The sequence below is a fragment of the Solanum tuberosum genome, unplaced genomic scaffold, assembly GCF_000226075.1.
Source record: "Solanum tuberosum cultivar DM 1-3 516 R44 unplaced genomic scaffold, SolTub_3.0 scf00073, whole genome shotgun sequence".
Taxonomy (NCBI): Eukaryota; Viridiplantae; Streptophyta; class Magnoliopsida; order Solanales; family Solanaceae; genus Solanum; species Solanum tuberosum.
The window spans coordinates 1,078,257-1,104,423 of NW_006239002.1; the positions used below are offsets into that span (position 1 = coordinate 1,078,257).

Below are 26,167 nucleotides of genomic sequence, written 5' to 3' on the forward strand. Positions count from 1 at the left end.
TTTTTGGGTTCGATTTTAATAAACTACTTGTAATTTTTTACTTGGGTGAGGAGTTCAAAATTTACACTAACATGAATATAAAATTGCATACATGGATTTCGATACTCAAACAAAATAGAAGGCTTCGTTTCTTTTTCTTTGATCTTCCAAAAGTCATAAAAAGAAATGGCTTCCCCTGAACATATTGGATTATACATACAAAACAAGAAAAGCACATTAGCCTACTAGTAGGTAAATCAATAGCATCGAACCATGGAATTATAGGTGCCAAAACAACATAAAAGCTCAATTGCACTAATAGGGGAAAACGAAAAAATATGATACGTAGTATAAAATTCGGAAGTGGTTCCTAGTAAATTGGAAGAAAGGTTAGTGGTGACGGGTGAGCGGTAATTTTTACAACTATAACTATGATAATAATTAAATAGTATATGTTTGCTTAGATGCGTAATTTTTCCAATTAGAAATAATTTAACTTGAAAATTATCCTTTTACACTTAATAACACAAATATCTAAGTATTATTTTAGATTAAAAATTTCAAAAGTCTTTTTTTTTTTTTTTTGTTAAACACCATGCCAAATTAAATGATACTCTCTCCCATTCATATTTGTTGATATCATACTAAAAAATAATTGTTTCATATTAGTTGTCCACCTTACTAAATTAAGAAAACACTAATTAAAATTGTTTCTTGCAATTATTTCTTTTTGTAATTGTTCACATTTAATTGTAAAATTTCTAAGAATTTTTTTAAAAGATGAATTATTTTTATTTATTTCTGATTTCTTAATAGGTTTGAAAAAAAGAAAGTGATATACTCATGTAGTTTTAGAAACTAAAAAACGCGTTTGACGTGGAAATTAAGCTAACCGGAATCATCACATATAAATACAGACCCTCGCTTCGAGAAAATGATCAAAATGGTCCTTAATGTATGGGCTTTGATTCCATTTGGTCCTTAATGTATGGAGTTGATGGAAATGGTCCTTTATGTATCATAAATTGTGATCAATTTGGTCCTTAACCTTAAAATTTTAATGGCAGCAATTATTTAAATTTTTTTAAAACTAAAATCGCTACACGTGGAGCGATTTCCCATTATTTTTTAAGCAGTCCTCGCCTCGGAAATTTTTAATAAAAAAAATTTGAACTTTTTTAAGAAAATGGCTGCTATAGCAGCTATTTCTATTTTTTAAATGCTGCTGGGGCAGCGTTGTTAAAAAAATAAAATCACAACAGCGATTTTAAAGAAAAAAGAATTATTTTTTTGGACCGGCAGCGATTTTTATGTTTTTTAAAGGAGTAACAACGTCAATTTTGTCAGAAGAAAATCGCTCCGTCAGAAGCAATTTTCCCCTTTTGGTTAAAAAAAAATTGATGTGTCATTTTGGAATTTTTGGAAACAGGGAAAGGAAAGTCTTGAACGAGTGCATCTTTTACATATTCCGTGTATTTTGACGGCAAAATAAAATGAAATATTAATTTTAGGGTTAAAGACCAAATTGATCACAATTTATGATACATAAAGGACCATTTTCATCAAGTCCATACATTAAGGACCAAATAGAATCAAAGCCATACATTAAGGACCATTTTGATCATTTTCTCCCCTCGCTTCACTCTTCTCCCCAACTTCGTTTTCTTTCTTCTTCTTTTTGTCTAAACTCTAAACCATTCACCCGAATGGGAAAACAGAGAATAACTTTGTTTTCTACCCGGGACCAATAATACACTGTATTATCAACCATGAAGGAAGAAAATGCGGCGGCGGCGGCATTGGGTCATTCAGTGATACCTATGGTGAACAAGCTTCAAGATATATTCGTACAGCTTGGAAATCATTCCACCATTGAATTGCCGCAGGTCCCTGTGGTAGGGAGTCAAAGTAGTGGGAAATCAAGTGTTCTTGAACCTTGAGGCACTTGCAATTTCTTGCCCAAAAGGTTCTGATATTTGTAGCAACTCCTTCAAACCAAACTTAATCTTGATGAGAGTTCTTGCCCCATTCTGGCAAACGATTTCAATGAAATTCGTTCGGAGATTTAGGTATTCTTGAATTGCAAGACTTTGTAGTATTAGACTTAATTTGAATTTAGACTCAATGTATTTAAACTGGGTGTACAGCAAGTCTCAAGATCAAATCAAGAAAAGACAAAAAAAAAAAAAATTAAAAATAGGACGGTGTCTTCCATCTGTCCTGGCCTCGGCTGGTAAGAGGTGGGCAGGTATCCTGGAATTAGTAGGAAAGTAATTCGAGCAAATATTTTGTTCCAATTCCTAAATAGTTTCATCTACTAAATCAACCTATGCAGTAGGTTATAATTATGTAACAATGCTAAAGGAAAAAGATGTTTGGATTCCTGTCTATTAGTATTAGTTTACTGGTTTACTGTGTTTATGAATTGTTTTTTGTGGGATTTTGATTAGTGATCATTAGAAGATGAAGTCTTATTCATAAGACTCAAGTTCTTATAAACCGGTCTTGTCCTTCCTGATCACTATTACTGGTTTAGATAATGTTCAAGTTATGATGATCAACACACTTTTTAATTCTTTTGTGCGAGTTCATTTATCTTTAAAGATTAAATTATTAAGTATTTCTTTTTATGAAATAGACTAAACTGCTAAGTAATGCATCTGTGCCTCGGTAAAGTTCATTTATCTTTCAATTGTGAGAACATCTAATTTTATCTTAAAAGGGGTGGATTAAGTTCTCTTTTTATGAAATAGACCAAACTATGAAGTATTGCAACTGTGCCTCGGGCAAAAAGTAGTTGAAGTTGGTCATCCTCTCTATGTCCTTTCCACTTCATTCAAACCACTGTCTGGTTGATCTATTCACTCTTTATCTTATGGGTGTAAGCACGTGTTGTTTATATTGGTTGCTAATTATGATGATATATTTGCTTAGATGTTATTGTACATGCGTCCCAAGTATCACTCATCTTAGATTGTAAAACAGTGTGTTGGCATCTCATTTGTACACTTCTCCCGTTAATTTAGTGGTTACACAGGGACACTCCTCTTTCTTTTGCATAGGATTTACTTTGGTCATGGCAATATGTAGTTGAAAAACTGACACTAATGTTAGTTACCTTTCAATGAGACAATGTTCTTCCCTACTGTAATGTATAGAATATCTATGCGGTAAACTGTATTCTGAAATAGTCCCTCCCTGACATGAGCAAGGAGAAACAGTACTGTGCTACATATGAGCAACAGTATCTGTTTGTATATATATTCATAAATGTTTGTATATACTTGGTTTATAAGATTTTAATGCCATAGCCGAAATATTTAAAACATGATATTATGATGAACTGTAGTATTAAGGACGCACTTGTAGCTGAGGAGTAGTTCTTCCGCAGCCATCCTGTATGTTTACTATCGTCGCTTATTTAGTTGATTTCATGTCTATATCCATTAACTATCTCCTGTTTTATCTATTTTTTCTTGAAGGTATGTGGTGTCTCTCAATTAACAACCAGGTAATCTGTGCTGGTCAAAGTAACAGCAATTTTTCTTTTATTGGGTTGCCATTTTGCACGCATTACAACCTTGTAGGACCGAATATTTATCAAAAACATGAAACCACAATAAGCTCAAACAATTATATTTTTGAGTAGCATTTTCCAAATATCTCCAAATCAATTAATAACTTATAATTTTCATCCTCTAAAGTTTTTTCCTGAGTTTTAAAATGTAATTGACATGTTGAAATTCAAAAAAAAAGAAAAAAGAAGGGGTGTGGGGGAAGAAGTCATGTTTTGAGAAATACTTTCACCTTGAAATACTTTGTGCCTTACCTTGTCACTTGTGGTTGTAAAAAAACCTTTTTTACACAGTAACCATGTCTGGTATGGGCACTCTCCTTCTGAACATTCTTTCCAAGTACATTGAAGGTAATGTGGCCTAAACCTTGCAATATTTGATAGTAGTCCTCTACTAGTTTCTCTCCTCTATCTAATGTTGCTTCCCAGTATCAGATATCATTTTATTTGATCATATTACACTTCTAACCTTTTTACTGGTGTCTGTCTTTTTTATTTTATTTTATTTTTTTCTTTTGGTTGAGAGAAGCATTTTCTTCAATGATGGAAGGAAAAAATGAAGAAATGTCAACTTCTGAGCTGTCTGGTGGAGCAAGAAATCATCACATTTTTCAGGACATATTTGTGAAGAGTTTGGAGGTCCACTTCTTTATATAATCTTTGAAATGCCTACATTATTCTTTTCTTGCTTGGAGAATTGAAATTCATCTCTAGACTTGCTAATGTTTGCACATAAATGACGTTGATGCCATTTTTGTCAATAGGTAGCTAGGATGTATGCTTTGGTTGGTATGGCCAACTCTGAATGGGTTTAAAATGCTTTTTTGGGCATTAAATTTTTTATTGGTGTGGTCTTCATAAATTGTTGCTAAGGGCTGTGAACATATACAATCCATAAATAATATTGCCCACGTAAGTTGGTTTTCATCCAGGAACATAGTTGCATAATCGAAATCCTCCATTTTGAATAGTCTTTTATCGACTAGCTCCTTTTGTCAATAAACCACAAGTATATACAATAGGTTCCTCATATACAAGCATTCTAAATCTTCAAGGCTGTAAAAAGATGTGAATGACAAACACAAGAACTTTTCAGTAACTTTGCATATTAGTATGTTGAGGCGTATAATTAGAATGTTCATCCTAGGTTCAGTTGCTTATCAAAGATTTCTCTTTCTCCTGCAGGAAGTTGATCCTTGTGAAGATTTAACTGATGATGACATCCGAACTGCCATCAAAAAGCCACGGGTCCCAAAGCTGTTTTATTTGTGCCAGAAGTAACTCCAAAGGATTAACCTGTTTCTTTGCGTTTGCTTTTGAGCCAATAGTTCAGCACTTTCTAGAATACTTGTTGTAATTTTTATGACATTTTTTGGCTGCATCTTAATTATTGTGTAAATATGCAGGTCCCATTTCAAGTTCACATCCGAAGGTTAAATAGCATGTTTAATGAAACCGTGTTTTCAGTGTGCAAGATTTATATATGATGAGCTGGTTCAAGTAGGCCATTGTTGACTACCTTTTTATTCCGGTAATGCTTTCTTATAATTGTTGTTCTAACTTGAATGATTCCTTCGTAGATGAGCCATCGTTGTATGGTCAATGAGTTGCAACGGTTTCCAATTTTGAGAAAGCGCATGCATGAGGTTAGGAAATTTTTTTGCGTGATGGACTGGAACCTTCATAAGTAATGATTGGACACATTATTGAGATGGAGTTATGTCAAAATGTTGGGTGTTTTATTTGGTTTTGCTTAGACCTAAATACAACACACATTTGCATCTATGATCAAGTTTATTGAATTTATCGATACTTTTGAAATATTTAGCTAGAACTTGAATCCTTTCTTGCCAAGATAAGTTTGTGAATTGCTATAGCAAATCACTAAAATTCTTATGAATCTTTGCTGTTAATATTTTATATTGATCAACTTAATTATATTTTCTGTTGCAGATGGATTGCATAAATACACATCTTGTGGGAATAAAGCTCATGAGATGGCATTACAGCAGGTCAAGCCATCTAGGATTGCTGCACCAAATCTGAGGTAGAAATTAAATGTTACATTTGCTGTTTCACAGACTTTTGCAAATGGTCTTACAAGTTATATCATACTGATGTTAATTTTTTGCTAATATATTGCTACAGAATGGAGTAGATCTAGAAAAGTGCCAACCTCAGAAAGAAGTCTAAAATCACGTGCTATCCTTGCCAGATCAGTTGGTGGTTTTATCCCTGATCAGGTTGGCCTTTCTGCTTCATCATCTCCTTGTTTGGTTTCTTCATCGTCTCCCTGATTGACATTGCACAGCTTTCAAATATCTAATAGTAAGAAACTTATATTATTTGCATTTACTAGTGTTCTTGACTGGGAACAGGTTGTTTGGCTTGCTCCAGTGGTCGAGAAAACTATAGCCTCAGGTGTGTTTCCATCTGGTGATACATGATGTTTTTCATTTATGCCACATGTTTGTTACATGAAAAATACACGAGTTATTAGTTATTTTGACAAGTTAAATATCTTATTGACAAGAAAGGAATGAATATTGTATATAAGGAATGCAAATGTTGCTTTATGAAAAAGTCCTTCCTCATGTAACTTATGGTACTCTTTAATTCGACAAGCGCCGTGAACTTTTCTGTTGCTGCTTATCAATTCATTTTATTTTTCTGGACTCTTTATAATCTTTAGAAAATATTTTTTTGCTGGGTCTTATTGCCAAAGCCATTGCTGACATATTTCTTCATTAGGATCAAATGTTGGTTCAAGTTGGAGAATATCATCAATATTTGGTGGCTCGGACAATCGTCCATCTATAGAAGACAATTTCATTGGCAAACAATTCAGTGATCCTGTACAGAGCATGGACCATTCTTTCTGAATGATCCACTTGAGAGAGGTATGAGTTTTGAAGGCCCTCTCTGCTGTATGATTTCTTTATGGATTACGTTGGTGATAAAATCAAACATGATATCTCTATATGTTTTGCTTGAAGCCCCCAAGTATCTTGAGGCTTTCAGAAACTCATTCAGATCAGTAGGCTGTTGTAATTGCCATCACAAAACTGTTATTGAGGTCATACTGTGACATTGTCAGGAAGAAAAATGAAGACCTAATACCTAAAGCTATCATGCATTTTCTGGTAATTCTGAACAGCAATGACTTAGTCCTTCGTTGATTTCATGCTTTGATGTTTTTGACATCTTTGTGAGTGGCCTTTCAATGGACTTGTGCTTAGGGTTCTTCACGTCCATCTAGTGGTAGTCTTGAGGATTCCTAAATCTACCATTCTAGCAGTTCCTTTGTTAAGTTAAATGATAGTAAAAGTTCTTCCCAGCTTGTCGCATTCTCTTATTTTCCTACTTACGGATGTTTTCTTTCAGGCAGATTTTGTCAGCACTAGAAGACAGTCGAGACACAAATCGTAGAAGGCTAGAATAGAATAAGTTGTAAAATATTGCCAACAAGGGATCTTAGACAAGATAAACTCAGTAATCTGCTTTCTGTCATATTCTAAAAGCACAGGGGACTAGTGGTACTGTTTGGTTTTCTGCCAATAGTTAAGAGGCTAATTAATATCTGGGAAAAGTAATTTTCTGTAATCATCACTCAGCTAATTTCTTATCTTCTCATACTGATCAGTCAAGTTTCCATTCAGGTCTGCTTTTTCAATTGCCGATGCTGTGAAAATCCTGAACTTTATTTTATCTGGTGGAAATTTCTGTATAGTTGGAATTGTCTACTACCTGTTGTTGGCACAATTTCTCGAAATAGCCAATGAGAGTTAAAAAGTATCCTGGTGTCTGTTAGCTTTATTAGACTCAGGGTGTTGTGTTTTAAGTTTGAAGTAAGAATGCTCAAATAAGTAAGAATGCTGAAATGATTTTCATTTTCGATTTGCATTTCTTTTTTGTTGACAAAAATGGTGTTATTCTGCTTTCCAGGCAAATCAGACCAAAAGAGATCTACACAATGTGGTTCATCAAGAAACTTTATAGGTATTGGTAGTGGAGTTTTTATATTTAAGGTACTTTACAGGATAGTGGCTCATTGATCCTTCATTATGCTTCTTAGCTGCACAAACTTTTATGTGCTTATGCACTTGTATGTTGTTTCTAGCGCCTGTCAGCTTAGCCAATTCAAATGTGAACTATTTTGCATGTACTCGTAGTTCTTATCAACTGTGCTTGCTATTTATTGCAGAGAAAACCTCCTCGAAGAGATGTTGCAACAAGGTTCACTAAGCTTTCTGAAAAAAGTTCAAGGTTTTTGATAAGTTCCATCTTATTTAGGCTTTGTTTAGGAACTAAGCAGAAAAGCTTGTCTAAGTTGGGAAGAAGTATGCCAACATTAACTCATAACTGTACTTTGGCTATTTGCTCATTGTCATCGTACTCCTTGCTAAATCAGTTTTGCCAGATATTCTATTTGGCATTGTACTCCTTGTGAAAGTCTCTAACCTTATCCTAGTGATGCTTGCTGATTCTTTAAGATGTTCTGTTTGTCATCATTCTCTAGGTTTTGCTCAACTTATAATGACTTTACTTAAGGGTACCATTTAGCTGGAACTAATGTCTTCTGGTTTGCAGATATTGGAGGAGTTACCGCTTGATGCTGAGACAGTTGAAAGGCCTTTGGTGTTTATAGGAGGATGAGGCTAGTTTTGTTGCCTTTTGGTATGATCATTGGCAATTGTACCTGGCTGTCAATTTTTGGTGTCCGATCCTTCATAATTTTGTCAAATGAGATCATCACTTGTGTATAGTATTATTGCCATTATCTTGGAGAATTCTTGTCATTTTCTCACAAGGATGATGTTCCTCTTTGATGTATATTTCACCATTTTTACTATACTAGTCCTTGTTGAGCATAAAAGTGAGCTTGAACCTATCCAATTTCAGTGGTGTCATATGAGTCAAGAGCTAGAGCAATAAAGTATGAATTTAAAAAAAGCGGATTATCTTTCATGGGTAAGCGGTGCTCTTTTGTATAAGCGTAAGGTGATGGTGCTTTTATCCAACTGGAGTAGGTCTCCTATACAAGCAAGGCAATCCACAATAATGTGGAGTGGTGAGTTGTTTATAGTATAATCAACACTTCTCTTTAAGCTACTATATATACATTTTAATCGTGCATTGTTAATAATTAAATTGGATTAGCTCACAAGTCACATTGGTGGATTTTGGACTCGGCAAGTGTTTTTTCTCCCCCAATATATTGTGGCACTAGTTCTAATAAGGCACCTTCTAATAACAATAACATAGGGACATAAACATTCTAATAATAAATTATCATGAGCATTCCATAAGCTACTATGACCCAAAAATTCAGAAGTTACTACATCCAAAACCTCAATAATATCATAATAAATCACCACAAAAGACGCAGTGACCTTATAATCCCATTAGAAGAACCCGGACCCAAAAACATGTAAAAAAAAAATATCATTAATAAAATTTAAAATATATTTTTAAAAGTCAATTTTCAAGAGGCACGGATATTAAGCAATTTTTTTTATTTTTTTTTTGTAATTCGTAACATTATCCAATTAACCTCACCCAAATACTTGTATTTCCGTCGTCATACACATTCCGGCCGGCGACTAGTGCATTATCTCCGGCAACCAGAATCGAAATTGTTACCAGTAACAATGAAGTCCATATCTCCATTGTTCTCAGTTTCCACTGCCAAGTCTCCAATTTTCTACTTCAGTCCTATTTCCCAAAGACTTTCGTCTGTCAAATTTGCAGCCCCTCCGAAGATAAATTCACCAGATACGAAAAGACCCAGTTCAAAATCAGTTAAAACCCTCTCTGCAGCTCCTACAATAGACCCCATAACTACTACTGCCGCTTCCGCATCTCCCAAAAAGGTGAAGAGTCTCATTCTTTCTGTTCAGTCTTTTTTGTTTGTTTATTCATTTGCTTCGTATGCAAAATTAAAGATTTGCATTAGGAACTTGAAAAAAAATTAGTGCAGTAGAAATACATGTAAAAATATAAGCTGATTGCTTGATTATCATTTAATAATTTCAATGGATATTAGTATAGACTATAGAGGTTCATTGAGTTTTGCCTTTTCTTTTCATTTTTGAGGCGTTTATAGGTTCTAGTGCCAATTGGGTTTGGCACAGAAGAAATGGAAGCTGTAATATTGGCTGATGTTCTGCGCCGGGCTGGTGCAGAGGTAACAGTGGCATCAGTAGAGCAGCAGTTGGAGGTTGAAGCATATGGAGGCACTAGGCTAGTTGCTGATACTTTCATCTCTACTTGTTCCACTGAAATATTTGATCTTGTTGCATTGCCGGTTAGTATTAGCTTTCCCTTAGTATTGTTGATATCATCTGATCTGTTAAATGTAATATCCGTCATATATATGTATCTGTTACAAGCTGTGAAGATTCACGTGAAATGCATTTTCTGCAGTATAACTGGCTCCACTGCTTCTTTTACTACTCATATCCTTTCTCCACTTCAATATTTCTTTTACTTGGCAACTTCAAGAATTACCAAAACACAAAGCAAATCAGAGATGCCATGTTAAGCTGCGGAGTTGGTTAAAAATTCTGTGTAAAAACACGCAATTGGGTTATACTTAAGTAGTGTGTTTAAAGAGTCTAGATTTCATGGTAGTAATGGTCCTTCCCCATCTAGTGAAATGAAACTCGATTTAGTTGAGGCTGCATTGTTACAATTGATGCATGAACTTGGAACTGATTCAACTGTGAAAGAAGTGCCAGCACAGTGATACAATGATCCAACTGATTCAGTGATTAATAGGCTTCACGCTGTTCTATTGATGCATTTTCGTCCTTGTAGGGATTTTTCTTTCTCTACATAGACTTTGTATTTTGTATCTCTGATAATGTAGCTTACAGTTATTTCATCACAGTTATGTCTGTGTCAATGTCATAGGTGGAAATTTAATAACTGATGTATAAACTTGATATAGGGAGGAATGCCAGGTTCTGCTCGTTTAAGAGACTGTGAAGTTCTCCAGAAGATCACAAGCAGGCAAGCTGAGGAGAAGCGACTTTATGGTGCCATATGTGCTGCTCCAGCAGTCACTCTTTTGCCTTGGGGTCTTCTCAAGAGGAAACAGGTGACTATTGCATTTAGTTTATAGAGTTTGCTTTCTGCACTGTGTCTTTGTTCCTGGTTTGGTTAATTGATGCAGTGTCTATCAAGACCACTTGTCATCCTGCATTTATAGACAAAATTTCTTCCTTCCGGGTGGTGAAAACTAACACACGAGTCTCTGGAGAGCTAACAACAAGTCGTGGTCCTGGCACTTCATTTGAGTTTGCCATATGTTTAGTGGAGCAGCTGTTTGGCGAGCCTGTTGCCAGAGAAATTGGAGAACTCTTGGTGAGTGAATGAATTATTGATATTCTTAAATTCTTTACATAACTTCTAGTTCTAGACCTTCTTCTTCACATATAATTTTTTTTTTTAAAATATCAAAACTGAGCTGACTGGTAACTGGACCATTCATGGGTTGTTATTTAGTTATGTCATCATTCTATCTAGTTCGTATTGGGCTGAGGTACTGGAACCAATTCGATCATGAACTATTGCTAGTTAGGTTCTGAGGACATGTTTAACTAAGAGATGCAACTTATTTTGTGGTTTCCCCATTGCTTCCAGCATTGACTTGAGAGGTGGAAAATGGAGTTCTGTTCTATTTCTAGGATCAAATCTGAAAAGAGTGTTAAGAGAAAGTTGTTTCTTGACTCAGTTTACAAGTTCAATTGAACAGGATTCAACTAAATTTCAGAGGGCTTGTGCACAACTGGCAATTGTGAAAAACCTTTTGTGAACACTTCATTATTATTTGGCCTTTGATTTGTTTGTATCTGACTTACATCGTTTATCTGATTGGGTTGTTTGTTATACTTAGATTGTTCTCATAAAACTTCCGTACATTTGTGTAGTTGATGAATCCTGCAGGTGATGACCCAAAGAGACAAGAATTCAATGAAGTTGGATGGTCTCTTGATCGCACCCCCCAAGTAAGCCTTCCTTGTTTTTGCTTTATATAGCTGGAACTTAAACTGTAATTACAGAATTAATTTCAGTAACAATGCGCTCACCCCTATGAGTTCTTTATCTTGTGCATAATGTCGAAGGAACTGTTTAAGGGTCTTAATGAATGTGCATTTTTCTTATTCGGTGCTTATCCATTCATCGTTCTGGCATAATGATGATGCAAATTCATGTTTTTAATGCTGTGCTAAAAACATCTCGGTGTCAGTGGTCATCTTCCATTGTTAGGAATTCAGGAAATGGTTTCTTTATTCTTTTCTTCGCACCTTGGGTTATCAATTTATTAGTGTTGCCTTGCAGCTCTGATGCTGGTACTGCTTCAGTTGTTACCTTGTAGGTGAATATGTCTAGCAAGTGACTCTGGTTAATGTGAAACTTGTTTTTGACTTTGGGCAAGGTTTGTTGCGAATGTTATCAACGCTTGGGGGCATACATGGAATTTGTTCTTGATATTTATTTTTAGGAACAATTACACGCAGTTGCTTGTCTGACTTGATGAGAGATTGTACTTGTGTCCTAGGATTAATGATGTTTTCGTGTGAATAATTTATTTCCCGCAACATGTCAATGTTCTCCATCTTCACAATTTTGTAGGTTCTAATTCCAATAGCCAACGGGTCTGAAGAAATTGAAGTGGTTACCTTGATAGACATTCTAAGACGAGCAAAGGTGAATGTTGTGGTGGCTTCAGTGGAAAAATCAGCACAGGTTTTGGCATCAAAAGGAACAAAAATTGTTGCAGACAAGTTGATAAATGCTACTTCTGACTCCATATTTGACTTGATTATCCTCCCGGTGAGGCTAAGTCCTTTTATTTAACCAGCATTTCCACGAGTTCTCCAAAAATTTTAGGCAAATGTACCTATTACCAACTCATAAGTGAGATGATTTTTGTAGGTCCATCACTTGCTTTGATAATTAATTGGTTCTTATTCTCTAGGGAGGAGCTGCCGGGGCTGAACGGCTGCACAAGTCAAAAATTCTGAAGAAGTTGCTTAAGGAACAAGAGTCGGCTGGAAGAATATTTGGTGCAATCTGCTCTTCACCTGCAGTCTTGCAGAAACAGGGGTTAATAAAGGTATGATGTTAGCCATTTGAATGTCTTAATTTTGAGAGAAGAAGTTCAATTTACACACTTCCTTAAACAGGACAAGAAAGCCACTGCACATCCTGCTGTCTTAGACAAGCTCAAAGACGGGGTAAATGATGCTCAGGTAGTTATCGATGGTAAACTCATCACAAGCCAGGGACTTGCTACAGCGATACAGTTTGCACTGGCTATTGTGAGCAAGCTTTTCGGGCATGCAAGGGCAAGGAGTGTAGCAGAAGGTCTTGTCTATCAGTACCCCAAGAGCTAGAAATGCCAGTCCTGAAACCCTCAGAGTGCCCAAGTATGTTAAAGGGGCAACTCAAATTGATGGATTACATACATACTTCACCGGCAATTACAAGAAAGGCAACTTTCTTGTCCTTGATGACTTGGTAGCAGATATAACAAGCTCGAGAGGAGATTTTCCCAAGTCTACCAAAACCAAAGGTAGTGGAGTCATTCCAATCCAGTAGCCAAGTCAGCGATCATCTGCAATTGGGGCAAACTGGGTGGATATCTCAACCCAAGATGGCTTATAAATTCACTTATATCATTTTCCCCTTTTCTTGACAGGATTAGTCCTAACCTACAATACAGAGTTCCTACTAGATCTTTAACTGGGATTAGGGAATTTACTATCACTCGGCCAGGTCGCATTGGAAATCGTGATGATCAAAGTAATGACGCCAGTTATGGGCAAATTGTTCTTCGCCTCATCTCTGTCTCGTCTGGACACTATATAGCACCCCCAGCCCACAAGTTTCTTTTCTTCGTTTAGCTTGGCCTCCATAATCATGATTATTGGCATTTAGAGCATACAGAAAGAGGATTGCTGCTCTCATGCGTTGAATGGTGATCTTGGCGTGTACTTAACAATAGATTCCATTATGGATTTGTTTTGTTTTTTCACTTCTCTGGTGATCTTGACAACAAATAGGTATCTTATTATTTTTACAGAGAAAAGCTACTTCCAAATATGTCTCTCTCTTACCTAGATAGCTATGGAACTGATACATCCTGCTTGCATAGTGCCTCTATGACTAAAATGTGTGAAGCAAATTAAAAGTACACAGAGGAATTCATACAAGCAAATCGTTTACATAATGTACATAAATGGGTATACCATCTCATTACCATACATAAGGTTACCACACATGTGAAGAAGGTAGATCTGAATCAGATCATAACTATTGCCTATGCTTGTACTCAGCAATTTTTGCTTCAACTCCATATTCTTCTACCAAGGTCCTGTCAGTGTCCTTCTCAAGCATCTTAATTTATATCCACGTGGCATATTCCTTTTATCGGTTAGCTGCAATTGCACAGTAGAATGGAATGGTTAGCAACACCGGCAATCTACCAGACAGTAGACAACCTCGTTTAACTAATAGGAGTAACATGTTTTAGTCTCGCAGCCTGAATGTGCAATTACTCCACATCCACTCAGGCAATCGATGACATAAACATAGCTCGTTTTGCTCATTTTGTTGATTAGTAAGCCATGTACATTATTTCAACTCTTCCTTCAGACCAATTATTAGTACTAAAAGAATTCCGTACCTGATTTTTCTGGTTCTCAATAATTTCAGCCTGAACGAAAAATCAAAAGTGAAAGTTACAATATGAACACTTCACAATGCCATTGCATTAATTTTATGATCTCCAGCCATTTGACACATACCTGTTTCTTCCGCAACTCTTCATTAATTTTTTTTAGCTTTGCCACTTCAGCTTCCAACTCTAAAGTATAGGCCTGTCATATCCCAGATGAAGGTGCAACTAAGAATTACATTCACAACATAAACATTTAACAAATTCAAGTTGTTATTGATGGGAAACCAAAGTTTGTAACCAACTACTTCCCTCTTTCTCACTCTCAAAATCCCCCACTTTTGTAATAAATAAAGAAACAAAAATTCAAAGCTGCAACTGAGTAAACATGCACATCCTAAAATCTAAACCACACTCGATGTATTATTTGCTTTGCCAAGCAAACTTCTTAATCCCTGAATAACACTGTCAGCTATATCAGGGCTCGTTATTAAGATTATCAGCATATAAGGAAGCTGTTTGAAACAGATGTAATAATGTTTGAAAATTTATCAGCCATTGTTAGATCTAAAGAGTAATTAAAGAAGATTGTGATGAGGAAGTCTACATTAAACACCAAGATAATGCTGTCAAAATCTTCAGCTCTTTTACTCTGAGTCATTTTCATTATACAAAGTTGTTGACCAAGTGTCATATTAATTAGAAGTTTAGAGTAAATCCTATGAATGTAATGGTCCTCAAGAATCAGAAGCACAAGAAAATATTGTAAATCATCAGATAATAGCTCAACATATGAGTTCACCTGCTTCCGAGCCCTTGATCTAGCTGCAGATTCTCTGTTCTTAATCATCCTCCTACGCCTTCGCTCCACAACTTTTTCCAAAGAACTACCGGATCTCCTTCCCCTTCCACCTTCACTATATGCATAAGGGGAAGGTGAAAGAGACGATGTATCCACATTGCTCCTTGCAACAAAATCGTTTCCAGGGGATCCTCCTTTTGCTGGTGAAACTCCATTATAAAATCCTGTCATCCCCATAACTCCGCCTTGAGCCATATTAGCATTTACAGAAGGACTGGACATTCCAACAGCAGGAGCCCTTGTTCGAGGGCTAGCCAGGTGTCCATTGTTTGATAGCTGCATAGGAGATGAAAATGCCACTGTTGTTTGCTTGGGGAAAAGAGGCTGTTGCTTCTGAGGTTGTTGTTGCTGTGAGGCTGTGGGATCAACCACATTCAACATGTTATTGGCTGCAATTTGATTAATCAACAGTCCAGTGTTTTGAGTTGGCTGCTGAAATGCTATGTTGAAACCATTGTTGTTGTTCTGTTGACTTGAACCATTGTTAAATGTAATACCACTTGAGTTTGAAGTAGATTGCATATCTTCTCCAACTACACCTGCTTTCACCAGAAACTCCTCCAATGTCATTTCTCCCAAGGTAGACTGCCTCTGCCCAAAGTTTGATTTCCCAGTGTCACTTCCGTCTTTGGTACATACTGTAGTTTCTTTTTGAAAGTTTCTCCATACTTCATCAACAGTTTTCTGACTAAGTGTCCGAGGTAATGTCAAAGAACCTTGCCTCTGTAGATTTCCTACAGGTGCATTCCCATCTCCTCCTCCACCAGTAGAAGATGTCACAGCTTGAGACTCTTCAGCTGTCCAAATGCTTTTCAACAGTTCCTCCATATTTATTGATCCAAAATCTTTTCCAAGTCCACTAAATGTAGTTTGAAGCTCATCAAACGTCAACGAGTATATCGAAGATTGCCTAGCCAAAGGGAAATCACCATTACCAATTGACTTCCCCCCGTTGCTCTCCAGCTGTGGCGTGTCAGCAACGTTCTTGAAATTCATGTAAGATCCCATGTTACTAGAACTCAAAGGGTATTTGAATATCTGATAAAAAAGACTCATTAGTACAAATTTTAGCAGTTAAAGTAGATCAGTGGCAGCTGACCATTGGAACCTTTTTCTTTTCTTAGCTAGTGTTTGACCATATATTTTACGAGTAAATTTGGAATATTTATCTTCAAAAATCTATTCGGCCATGAATTTTGAATCTTCAAATATTTCAAGTTCCCAAAACCTGACTCAGACTAGTTTTTGGATTTTTGAACTTCCACTCACATAACTTCAAAAAAATTTCAAGTAAAATACATGTTCAAAAACTCGATTTTTCAAGTTTCAAGTTCAAAATCTATGGTAAAGGGAAACTTAATATATGTGTCAAATCCAAGAAGTACAACAATTAAACCCATAGATTCAGGAGACATAATATTCACCAAATTCACAAATAACAGGACTAATTGAATTGACAAGTTTTAAGATTATTTTTTCATAATAGAAAAGAGCAAACATCAACTCCATTACTGTCTCCAAAGAATTCAAATCATTCTTGAGCTATATTAAACCATATGATAGACCATATTAACTACAAACTCAAGGATAACAAAATTGTTCTGCTCCACCAACAGAGGACTGCTTTTTGCGGGTTTAGCTTTGACTAATCCGTATTTGGGCAGCGTAAAATCGCTCCCTACCAAGTATTTTTCCATATCCGGGCTCAACATCGAGACCTCTGGTTAAGACATCCAATGCACCACATCATAAAAGATGTCTATATTGGTCGTAAGAGATGTGAATCCACCTGTCCAACAGATTTCTCGAGTTTTCGAGTTTATTTATGGAATGAAATAACACACAGTATAGGTCTAGCTTATCGACAAGTTATAGGTCTTCATAGTCAGATTGAAGCTGTGCTGTCCACTAGAAAAAGATGCAATTTTTAAAGATCTTACTTTACTATAACTTTTGAATAACAAAAAAAATCATGATCAATATCTGGTTTTAGTTGAAAAAAAACCCAGATCAATATCAGTATTAGCTCAATTCAGTATAACACATACTAAACAGTCTTTCAATACAATGGATCCAAGATTTAACCATCCCAAAACCAAAATTCATCTACCCAACATCATCTATACTTAAAATATACTTGATCAATAAAAGAAACTGCATATTAATACAAAGATTTCAACTTTATTAAATCAAAAAAAAAAAATTGATAATTTGTTGAGATGTTGTTAGGATAGAGAAAAGAAAATAGAAAGTGGAGAGACAATTATACCCTTGTATGTGCAGAAGAAATGGAAGGGAGCAACAAGGAAAGAGCAGCAGCGTGTCGTCTCCTTCTTCTTCGCTGATTTAGGGCTTGCTGGAGTCGACAAGTGTCTTCTCTTCTTACACCTTACCCACTCTTTTAAAGCCCCTCTTTCTTCATTTTTCTTTTTCATTGGTTTTATCGTCTGAATTTACGCGACACACTTTTATTTCTTTTAGGGAAAAGGTTCAAATATGCCATTGAACTTTCACAAAAGGCTCATTTATGTCATCCGTTAAAAGTTTGGCTCATCTATGCCATTAGCGTTTAAGAAAAGGCTCATTCATGCCATTATTTTTTAACAGTGATTTTGCAAAACCATTTTTTACATGTGGCCAATTATAATTCGGCCACGTCATTATTATTTTTTTAATTCAAAGTTCTGAATAAAAATTGAATTATAATTCGGTCACGTCATTATTATTATTTTAATTCAATTTTTGTTCAGAATTTTGATTTTTTTAATAAAAAATTAATGACGTGACCGAATTATAATTGGTCACGTGTAAAAAATGGTTTTGCAAAAATTGAATTTAAAAAAAATGACGTGGGCCGAATTATAATTCAATTTTTGTTATAAAAAAAATTAATGACGTGGCCGAATTTTTGTTATAATTGGCCACGTGTAAAAAATGGTTTTGCAAAACCACTGTTAAAAATAAATGGCATGAATGAGTCTTTTCTTAAACGGTAATGGCATAGATGAGCCAAATTTTTAACGGATGGCATAAATGAGCCTTTTCTGAAAGTTCAATGGCATATTTGAGCCTTTTCCCTTTCTTTTATTAGTAATAACATATTTTCAACATAATTTACCACAATTAGTGGCGCAGTTAAGATTTTTAATAAGGAATTTAAATCTGAAAAACTAAACACACAAACTAATCGAAGGGAATTCGACATGTATTATTTATATATATATAAAAATAATTTTAACCATATATAAATAATAATATTTTCCGCCGAAGGGATTCATCAGAGTGCTGGCTCCACCCCTGACCGCAATATAATATTCCCTTCATTCATTTTTACGTATTACATCCATTAAGATAGTAATTATTGATATAGATATTTTATCAAATTATCCCCTATAAAATGATGTCTTTGGAAAAAATAAGTATTTAATGTTGAGGAGAAAATATGAAGAAATAAATATTATTTTTTCTTGATATATCAAAAGTGACAAATAAAATCGAAAATGCGACAAAAATTAATTTCGAGGATTACTAAAAAAAATCTCTACTTTTAATTAAAGGTGTTGATGTTGATATCGAAACGTGGACCAATGAGAGAGCTTTGATTCTCGATGTGAGTTTGGCCAATGAGATATATCAAAGTGGAAGAATTGGTGCCGTCAATTCAGGCTTATCCGACAATGAAACAGATGACGCTTGTTGATTTGTCTGTTACTCTTTTTGTCTAAAAAAAGAGCACGAGGGTTAAAGTTATTATATTCTGATTTAATTTTTTTTAATACTTTAAATAAAATTGAAATTATAGCTACATAAAAAGATACTATTTGCTACTGTACTAATTTTCTTAGAAGTATTTGAAAATGTATAAGAAGATTATTGTCAGGAAAAAAATTGATGTAAAATAGAAATAATTTCAAAGTTTATTTCTTTTTTGAATTCAATACACTTGTTCAACATATTTATGTTTTTTTATTTTTATTGATTCAGACTATTTTCATTAAAGGAAAATTCAAATGTATTTCAAATTTCACATTGTAGTTTCCTGGTACTATTAGTCAATCTTACATATGCTAGATGGGCGAAATTATTTTCATTATATTCTTTTTGAGCTTTTGAATTGTACAAAAAGAATCGATCATTAATCTCTCTTAAGAAAATTGAAATAAATTAATGCAGGTCGATGGTATAAAATAACTTCTTGGTGTATAGGGAAATATCGATCTTGTTCAAGTGGATGAATAGTGTGTCAACACGTGCGTAGAGCAATTGATTAGCGTACTTTGATTTAAAAGTATTGAACAACAATTTCGAAATCAAACATCATCTGGTGTGACGTCTCACCAATATAAGCCGTCTAGATCCAAAGATATAGTTTCATTCAACTTTTCTTTACTGTAACTTATTTACTGTCATTTCATTACAAAATTGATGTAACTCGTATGCTCTTAAATTACTTTGATAAATTCAACTGCATCATATTACAGATAAACATTTGGTAACATATATTCCATATCCCGACGAGAGCTGCAAGTTATTTCAAGTTAATAAGTTCTAAACTAAATAATTTATACATATTTATTGAATTTCTTATAATAAATATGAAAATTGAATTAAAAATACTAAATTTGATTGAATCCGTGTGCTCTTCTTTAATCCATCTAGCATCTAGGAGTGTGGAGAAATGGACAGCCAGTCATTTATTTATCTTTAAAATAAAGTTTTACTTGCCAACAGCATTAGAGTAATTGATACTCCACTTTGCACTTGAATACTAAAAAACGAATCTGTGAAAAGAAAAAACAGATCATATCATAGCATGTGAAAATAAAGAAGAATGTGGTGCCAACGTGCAGTAGACACAATATAGTGGACTCTAGTCACGTCATAAATCACAAATATGGTAAAATATTTTATCTAACGTGCAATAAACTTGTGGCTTCTAAGTAAAAGATGCCACATTTTAACCGACACTAGTGATAAGTTGATAACAAATAACTGGAGTAACTTTTAAACTTTACAAAGTAATATCTAACCAGTCTTATAAATTTGTGAGGATATTATAATTTAGACATTCGAATTAAATTTTATTTCGCTTCAAATTTTGTAAAATAAGAAATAGTATGTGTGTTTTCATTCATTTATTAGGTAGTTAAGTTAATCAAATAAAACCTTAAGCATTATCCATTTGAGGTTGAAGTGTATAATTAAAGGAAATGACATATTTTCTGGGGTTAAACTTCTAACTATTTACTAATAGAGAAATGAAAACATGTGTAATTTTTTTCTTCAAAATTTGAATTAAAAGTATCTAATTGAAACACTTGATTAGAAGTTGAGGTGTTCGAATGGAACAGACTAATTCGAGTATTTAAATGGAATATCCTAATAAATTTAATGATGTATTAAGCCTTTTAAAAAATGATGCAAAATTTTAACATGGAGGTGTGGCCATCCACTAATTTAAAGAAAATATGGAGAGTAGGGTGCCTGCCATAATATCTCAATCAAGGCTGTTGAAAGTGTTGAAGTGACGATTGAAGGCAGCAAAAATCTTATCTTCCTAAGAATAAAATACTCAAAATGTGGTTGAGAAATAGGTATTCTCCCATTCCTCTAATTAACAATACGATATTAAATTGGTCTTTTAGTTTATCTCCACTATATTTAATAATAAAAAAACTTATCAATTCAGAAAGAGATGACCTGCCCTATATTTATTTATTTTAATCTATTTGAAGTTTCTTCCTAGTTAATGTGATGAGAAAAGCTGAGGCAGCTAGCTACCTTTTTTTTCCCCTTGGGAAAAAAGTACATAAATTTTATACATTTGGGGGGGTTAATTACATCTTATTCAGAAGTTTCCACAATTAAAAAAATTCCAAATTTTTTATTGCTTTCAAATATATTTCTTGATTGTCTGATACATTATAAATGATATCCGAGAGGGATATGAATGTATTCGAGAGGGCTAAGGATGATCGGAGAGGGAAATTTTGTAATTTATTTAAATGGTAGGAAATTTTAGAGATTATGTTATCTTAAGTTGTGTATTTATGTAAAAAAATATTTTTAAAAATAGAAGAAGAACCAATTAGGGGTGTACAAAACCGAATCAAACCGTAAACCGAGTCAAACCGGAAAAAAGAATCCGACTAATGGTTTGGGTTGACTTGATTTGGTATTGGAAAAAAAATCCAACCACACTTGGTTTGATTTTAACTAAAAAAAGTCAACCCGAGACCAAACCAACTTGACATTAAATATATAATTTTTAAAAGGGAAAATTATATATAATAGCAAACTATTAATTCAAATTAAATGCTATAAATATACTTTGATTTAATTGTACCCTATAGCAAACTATTGCTATTTTCGCCACTCTCCCTGGTGGAATCTCGCTCGCCACTCTCGTTTGGTGGCAGTCTCGCTCGCCTCTCTCACTTTTATACAAATACAAATGTATAAAATGCGTTTGTGTTTGTATAAAAGCGAGAGGAAATTGTATATATACATATATTTTTGTTCCCCTCTCTCCCCTCTCCTAGATCTCGCTCGCCACTCTCCCAAATCTCGCTCGCCACCCTTGCCTCTCTCGCTTATACAAATTAGAAACGAAATGTATAAATTGCGCTTCTGTTTGTATAAAGCGAGAGAAAATTGTATATACACATGCAAATACATATATCTTCGTCCTATACACTTATAATTATACAATACAAATATTTTCCTGCCCAGTTTTCTTTTGCCTTTCTCTCTTTCTCATTTTATACATACACTGATTATACAATTGATCTTTTGTATACAACTTCTTTCTTTTGTATATGTATAGCGAATTATACAACTTTATGTTTGCTATGAAGCGTAATTATGCAAACTTTGCTATAGCATACAAATATGAATTTTGTGTTTGCTATATGTGAAAGTTGCTCATAAATTTATCAAAATATATATTTTCTTTGTTTATTTTTTTTATATGTTTATCATTTAAAAAGTAGATTTTTATCGTTTTTATCATATCAAGAAAAAAGAATCGCAGTAGATGAGTGTTTATATGAACTTTCACCTTATTAATAAGAATTCATATTTTATACATCAAAGTATTTACTTTGATGTAGTTTCTAAATATTACTTATACGTTTTCATAATTTTTATTTTTTAACATATTTTTTCAAGTTTTTTTAAACTTGAAATTTTGAATGGTCCCATAAATGTTATAGTCCATAGATATTACTCATATTAGTAACTCTAACAAAGCTCAATTCAAAATCAAATCAATATTAATGCAAACAAAATAAATGAATTCAACACTAAGAATGACAATAATGTTGAATATTTGTTCTTTAGTTTTTACATTGATTTAGACATTTAAAATACATAACCTAATTTTATTTTTTCTCTTTAATGTTTAATCATGTAATTAATACTTATTAGACTTATTTTAGCATGATTTAGTACTTTTAAATTATGATAATTTTTCATTATGACTTATCAATTTGAAATATTTATTTTATGCATTTTCATTATTATTTTTTATTGAATATTTTAGTGTCAACACTCGTCATATTTTGTGTTAATTTCTTAAGAAACACCTTAGATAGTTGTATTTTGGTTGGACTAAAGAAATATTTGGAGTACAAGTTAATTATATGTTTGTATGAATACTTTACCGGAAAAATCCAAAAACCCAAAAAAAATCTGAGGTTTATTAGTGTGGTTTGATTTAAAAATTTAAGTATGTGACACAAATGGTTTGGTTTGGTATTTGAAAAACCCGAACCAATCCGAGGTTGAAAACCAAAAACCCCGAGTTTTATTAGTTTGGTTTGGTTTATAAATTTAAAATTTTGACACAAAAAATTTGATTTGATAATTGAAAAACCCGAACCAATCCGATCATGTACACCCCTAGAACCTATTATGGAAGGAACTTTTGGGTAATATAGTTGGACTCATGTCTTAAATTCCTACTGGGCCATTTAAATGGGTTAGTGAACAGTTGGACTCTTGCAACTACCTTTGGGCCTATAAGCCCTTAATATTCTGTACAGATAGTTTGTTGGAAAACATCCACTTCTATGTGCCAATATAACAACAATTTGATGGAAATTTATATTTTGATCTACAACTTGAAACCTCTTTATTAAAGTATCATTAACATAAATAAAATAAAAATAAAAATGTGTAGCATATATCTAGTTTAGAGGTAAAAGAAAAATGAAAGTTATAACAAAACTACCCATCTTCAATAATGCAACAGAATGTCGCACATAAGATGGATAGATTTGCCTCGGTACTTCTAGTGTCCGATACCAATCAACCTAAGAATGTTATTTTCAGGCCGCTTCCAATAGAATCCTTGCAAAATTACAGGCAGAATGTTGCACGATACAAGAACATAAATCAGCAACGCGTTCTTTCCCATCCATTTCAGTACTATGGTCCAGTATTTCGAATAGCCCCATACATCAACCATCACATACACTGCAGTAAACAGAAATCCAGCAGCACCAGCAGTAACACACATATAACTGAAAGAATACAAAGCCTTATTCAAATGCATCCCGAAACCGTACTCACAAATTACGCCCAACAATACAAGACTAGAGGACGGTATCAACCATTGCTGAATTCTATGTTTATGATCTTTGAAATTGACAATAACGTGCCCGTAATGTAGACCAATAAAGCAAGTAACAATCGCCATTAATGAGCTCAATAGTCCTTCTGGATCGAATGGGGCTTGACACCAAGATGGAGCATTCGGAGGAAGGGGACCGTTGCTAGGGGAATTGACACTACATGCTTTTATTCGTCCATAAATAGGCTTGGTATACAAATGTCGAATTCCCAGTATTTTTCGATTGATCATTCCAACAGCATTACACGCTGGCCCAGTATCTCCCCGTACACCACATTTCACTGAGAAAATCTCTGTTTTCGACGAAGAGATCTGATACTCCCAATCAGGAACATATAAACCGTAGAACAACGAAAGGTATATAACAGTAACCATTATAGTCATGGCACATTGAAGACGATATTTCTTCAGTAAAGATCGTCCTGAATTGACTCTAAAATTAGTAGCCTGAAGCCAAATTTCACATATTGATGCTACCAAAAATGATATTGCAATCCTCTGCAATATGCCCATCCATCTAATGTTCTCGATATCTACACCATAAGTTAAATATCCGAAACCATGAAAATAGCCTCCTTGAAGAAAGAGGCCAATGATGAAAAGCTTAATACCGCGATAGATTGCTTTTCTAGTCGCGATCAGTCTACAGGACAAGTTTTTGTAGGCGAGTGCAAGTGATACTCCAACAATGAAGAGGAAAAACGGCATAACAAAATCCGCCAGAGTTATACCATTCCACGGTGAATGATTAACAGTAGGATAAATTCCACCAGCATATTCCACAAATATCATTAACACGACAGTGAGACCGCGAAAAATGTCTAGAGAAAGAAGACGGCCGCTTTGTGTTATACTGGAACCAGTCGATGTTGGTAGCGAATTAAAATTTTGGAATGACAGATCCACATTAACATTGTCCTTTGTTCCATCGCTGGTAATAATGTTAATCCTATGCGACATATTATTCTTTTCTCCGATAAGTCGATTAAATTCCATTTTTCTAATGAAATATAGCTTCGATTTTATGAAATCTCTAGGCATATGTATACCGAGATAGTACTTATATTTTGGAACAATGCAACCGGAGAAAAATATGAAGAGGAGATTTTTTTTGGATTTTTTCCATCTAATACTAATTTGAAGGGAAGTCAATAATTCTAAAGTTGTCCAGAAAATAGGTAGGTACCTAACGCCCATATTTATAGTAGTGTAAAACCTAGTTTAACTAGAATTAGAAAACTTATTTCTATATAATTTTCACTACAATCCTATTTAGTTATTAATTAATTAGAGAAACTAAAAACATCAATTGTTAAACACTTGCGGTTTCCTAATCCAAACTTGAAAATAATTAAGCATATGTATACGTTCGACTTAACACATTGTCGGAGAAATTTATGTATAAAATAATGTTGTGAGCTTATATAATTTAAGTCTAAAAATACAATTTACATAGCATTAAATTTTGGAAACTTAGGTTTCTGCCTTTCTGGTCATTTAGCATTACCCAAAATACAATTTAATAAGTTTTGACTATTTTAAGTGTTAATTAATTGGTCGATATTCGATAAGCATAATTTTTAGGGCCCTTGCAAGTATGAATTGGGATACCTGTTGCTCCCAATTGCACACGCAAGTGTACGTGGTCGCGCAAATAATATAGTGGCTCTTAAAAGAACCTGATTATCGAACCCATATGACTTGTCAATTAACTATTTTTACTAAATTATATTGGTCAAATTATTTATTTAAGAGTGTCAAAAGAAAAGAATGCAAGAATAAAATAATGAGATTACTTACAATAGTTGGAAAATCCCAGGGTTGCAGCATGTATTAGATCTCATGTATCATATTTTAGGTAAAGAACTAATTTTAGTTGTCAAGTTACTGGTTTACAGGGTTAATTGTATGATCCAGGTTCACAGCTCTCGTCGCCTACCCCAATTAGCTATCTAACTACATCGTTGAGCGAGGATAAATAGACTAACTCGCGAGCATTTATATTTCATCATGTTTCGTAACCAAGCAAGGTGTTGGTCTGGACGTCACTCCTGAACGCTAATCATTGCAGCATGTATTAGATCTCATGTATCATATTTTAGGTAAAGAACTAATTTTAGTTGTCAAGTTACTGGTTTACAGGGTTAATTGTATGATCCAGGTTCACAGCTCTCGTCGCCTACCCCAATTAGCTATCTAACTACATCGTTGAGCGAGGATAAATAGACTAACTCGCGAGCATTTATATTTCATCATGTTTCGTAACCAAGCAAGGTGTTGGTCTGGACGTCACTCCTGAACGCTAATCACCTCAATCTAATGGGTGTACCGAGCTCTCTATAATCCCTGGTCTATCTAACCCCTCTTCTCTCGATTTTAAGATTAGACAATATATTTATGTTATGGTGATCAAGCATAAAATACTAAAAC

The 26,167-nt window shown here is 34.2% G+C and overlaps 3 protein-coding genes and 1 pseudogene across 5 annotated transcripts; 2 read left to right on the forward strand and 2 right to left on the reverse strand.

Annotated features, from left to right (window-relative positions):
* Window positions 1–3,297: 3,297 nt before the first annotated feature.
* LOC102602704 (dynamin-related protein 3A-like) lies at window positions 3,298–8,429 on the forward strand (annotated as a pseudogene).
* A 637-nt stretch (window positions 8,430–9,066) lies between these two features.
* LOC102591328 (protein DJ-1 homolog C) lies at window positions 9,067–13,598 on the forward strand. Of its 2 annotated transcripts, XR_001473303.1 has the most exons (9): window positions 9,067–9,426; window positions 9,660–9,860; window positions 10,506–10,655; window positions 10,742–10,921; window positions 11,488–11,565; window positions 12,194–12,394; window positions 12,540–12,677; window positions 12,748–13,136; window positions 13,263–13,598. XR_001473303.1 is itself a non-coding variant. In XM_006346347.2 (8 exons), the coding sequence occupies exons 1-8, from the start codon at window positions 9,205–9,207 to the stop codon at window positions 12,955–12,957; spliced, it is 1,380 nt and encodes a 459-aa protein (XP_006346409.1). In that variant the 5' UTR covers window positions 9,067–9,204; the 3' UTR covers window positions 12,958–13,598. The 2 variants fall into 2 exon arrangements, 1 of the variants encoding a protein (XP_006346409.1); XM_006346347.2 differs by having other exon boundaries at window positions 12,748–13,598.
* Window positions 13,599–13,724: 126 nt separating this feature from the next.
* LOC102591655 (ABSCISIC ACID-INSENSITIVE 5-like protein 7) lies at window positions 13,725–17,523 on the reverse strand. 2 transcript variants are annotated; one of them, XM_006346349.2, is made up of 5 exons: window positions 17,372–17,523; window positions 15,043–16,140; window positions 14,371–14,442; window positions 14,250–14,279; window positions 13,725–14,001 (listed from the first exon to the last, which is right to left on the reverse strand). In XM_006346349.2, the coding sequence occupies exons 2-5, from the start codon at window positions 16,108–16,110 to the stop codon at window positions 13,927–13,929; spliced, it is 1,245 nt and encodes a 414-aa protein (XP_006346411.1). In that variant the 5' UTR covers window positions 16,111–16,140; window positions 17,372–17,523; the 3' UTR covers window positions 13,725–13,926. The 2 variants fall into 2 exon arrangements, with proteins under 2 accessions (XP_006346411.1, XP_006346410.1); XM_006346348.2 differs by lacking the exon at window positions 17,372–17,523 and having other exon boundaries at window positions 15,043–17,323.
* A 5,872-nt stretch (window positions 17,524–23,395) lies between these two features.
* Window positions 23,396–24,733, reverse strand: LOC102603038 (heparan-alpha-glucosaminide N-acetyltransferase-like). Its single transcript, XM_006346460.1, has one exon. The coding sequence runs from the start codon at window positions 24,731–24,733 to the stop codon at window positions 23,396–23,398; it is 1,338 nt and encodes a 445-aa protein (XP_006346522.1).
* Window positions 24,734–26,167: the final 1,434 nt, after the last annotated feature.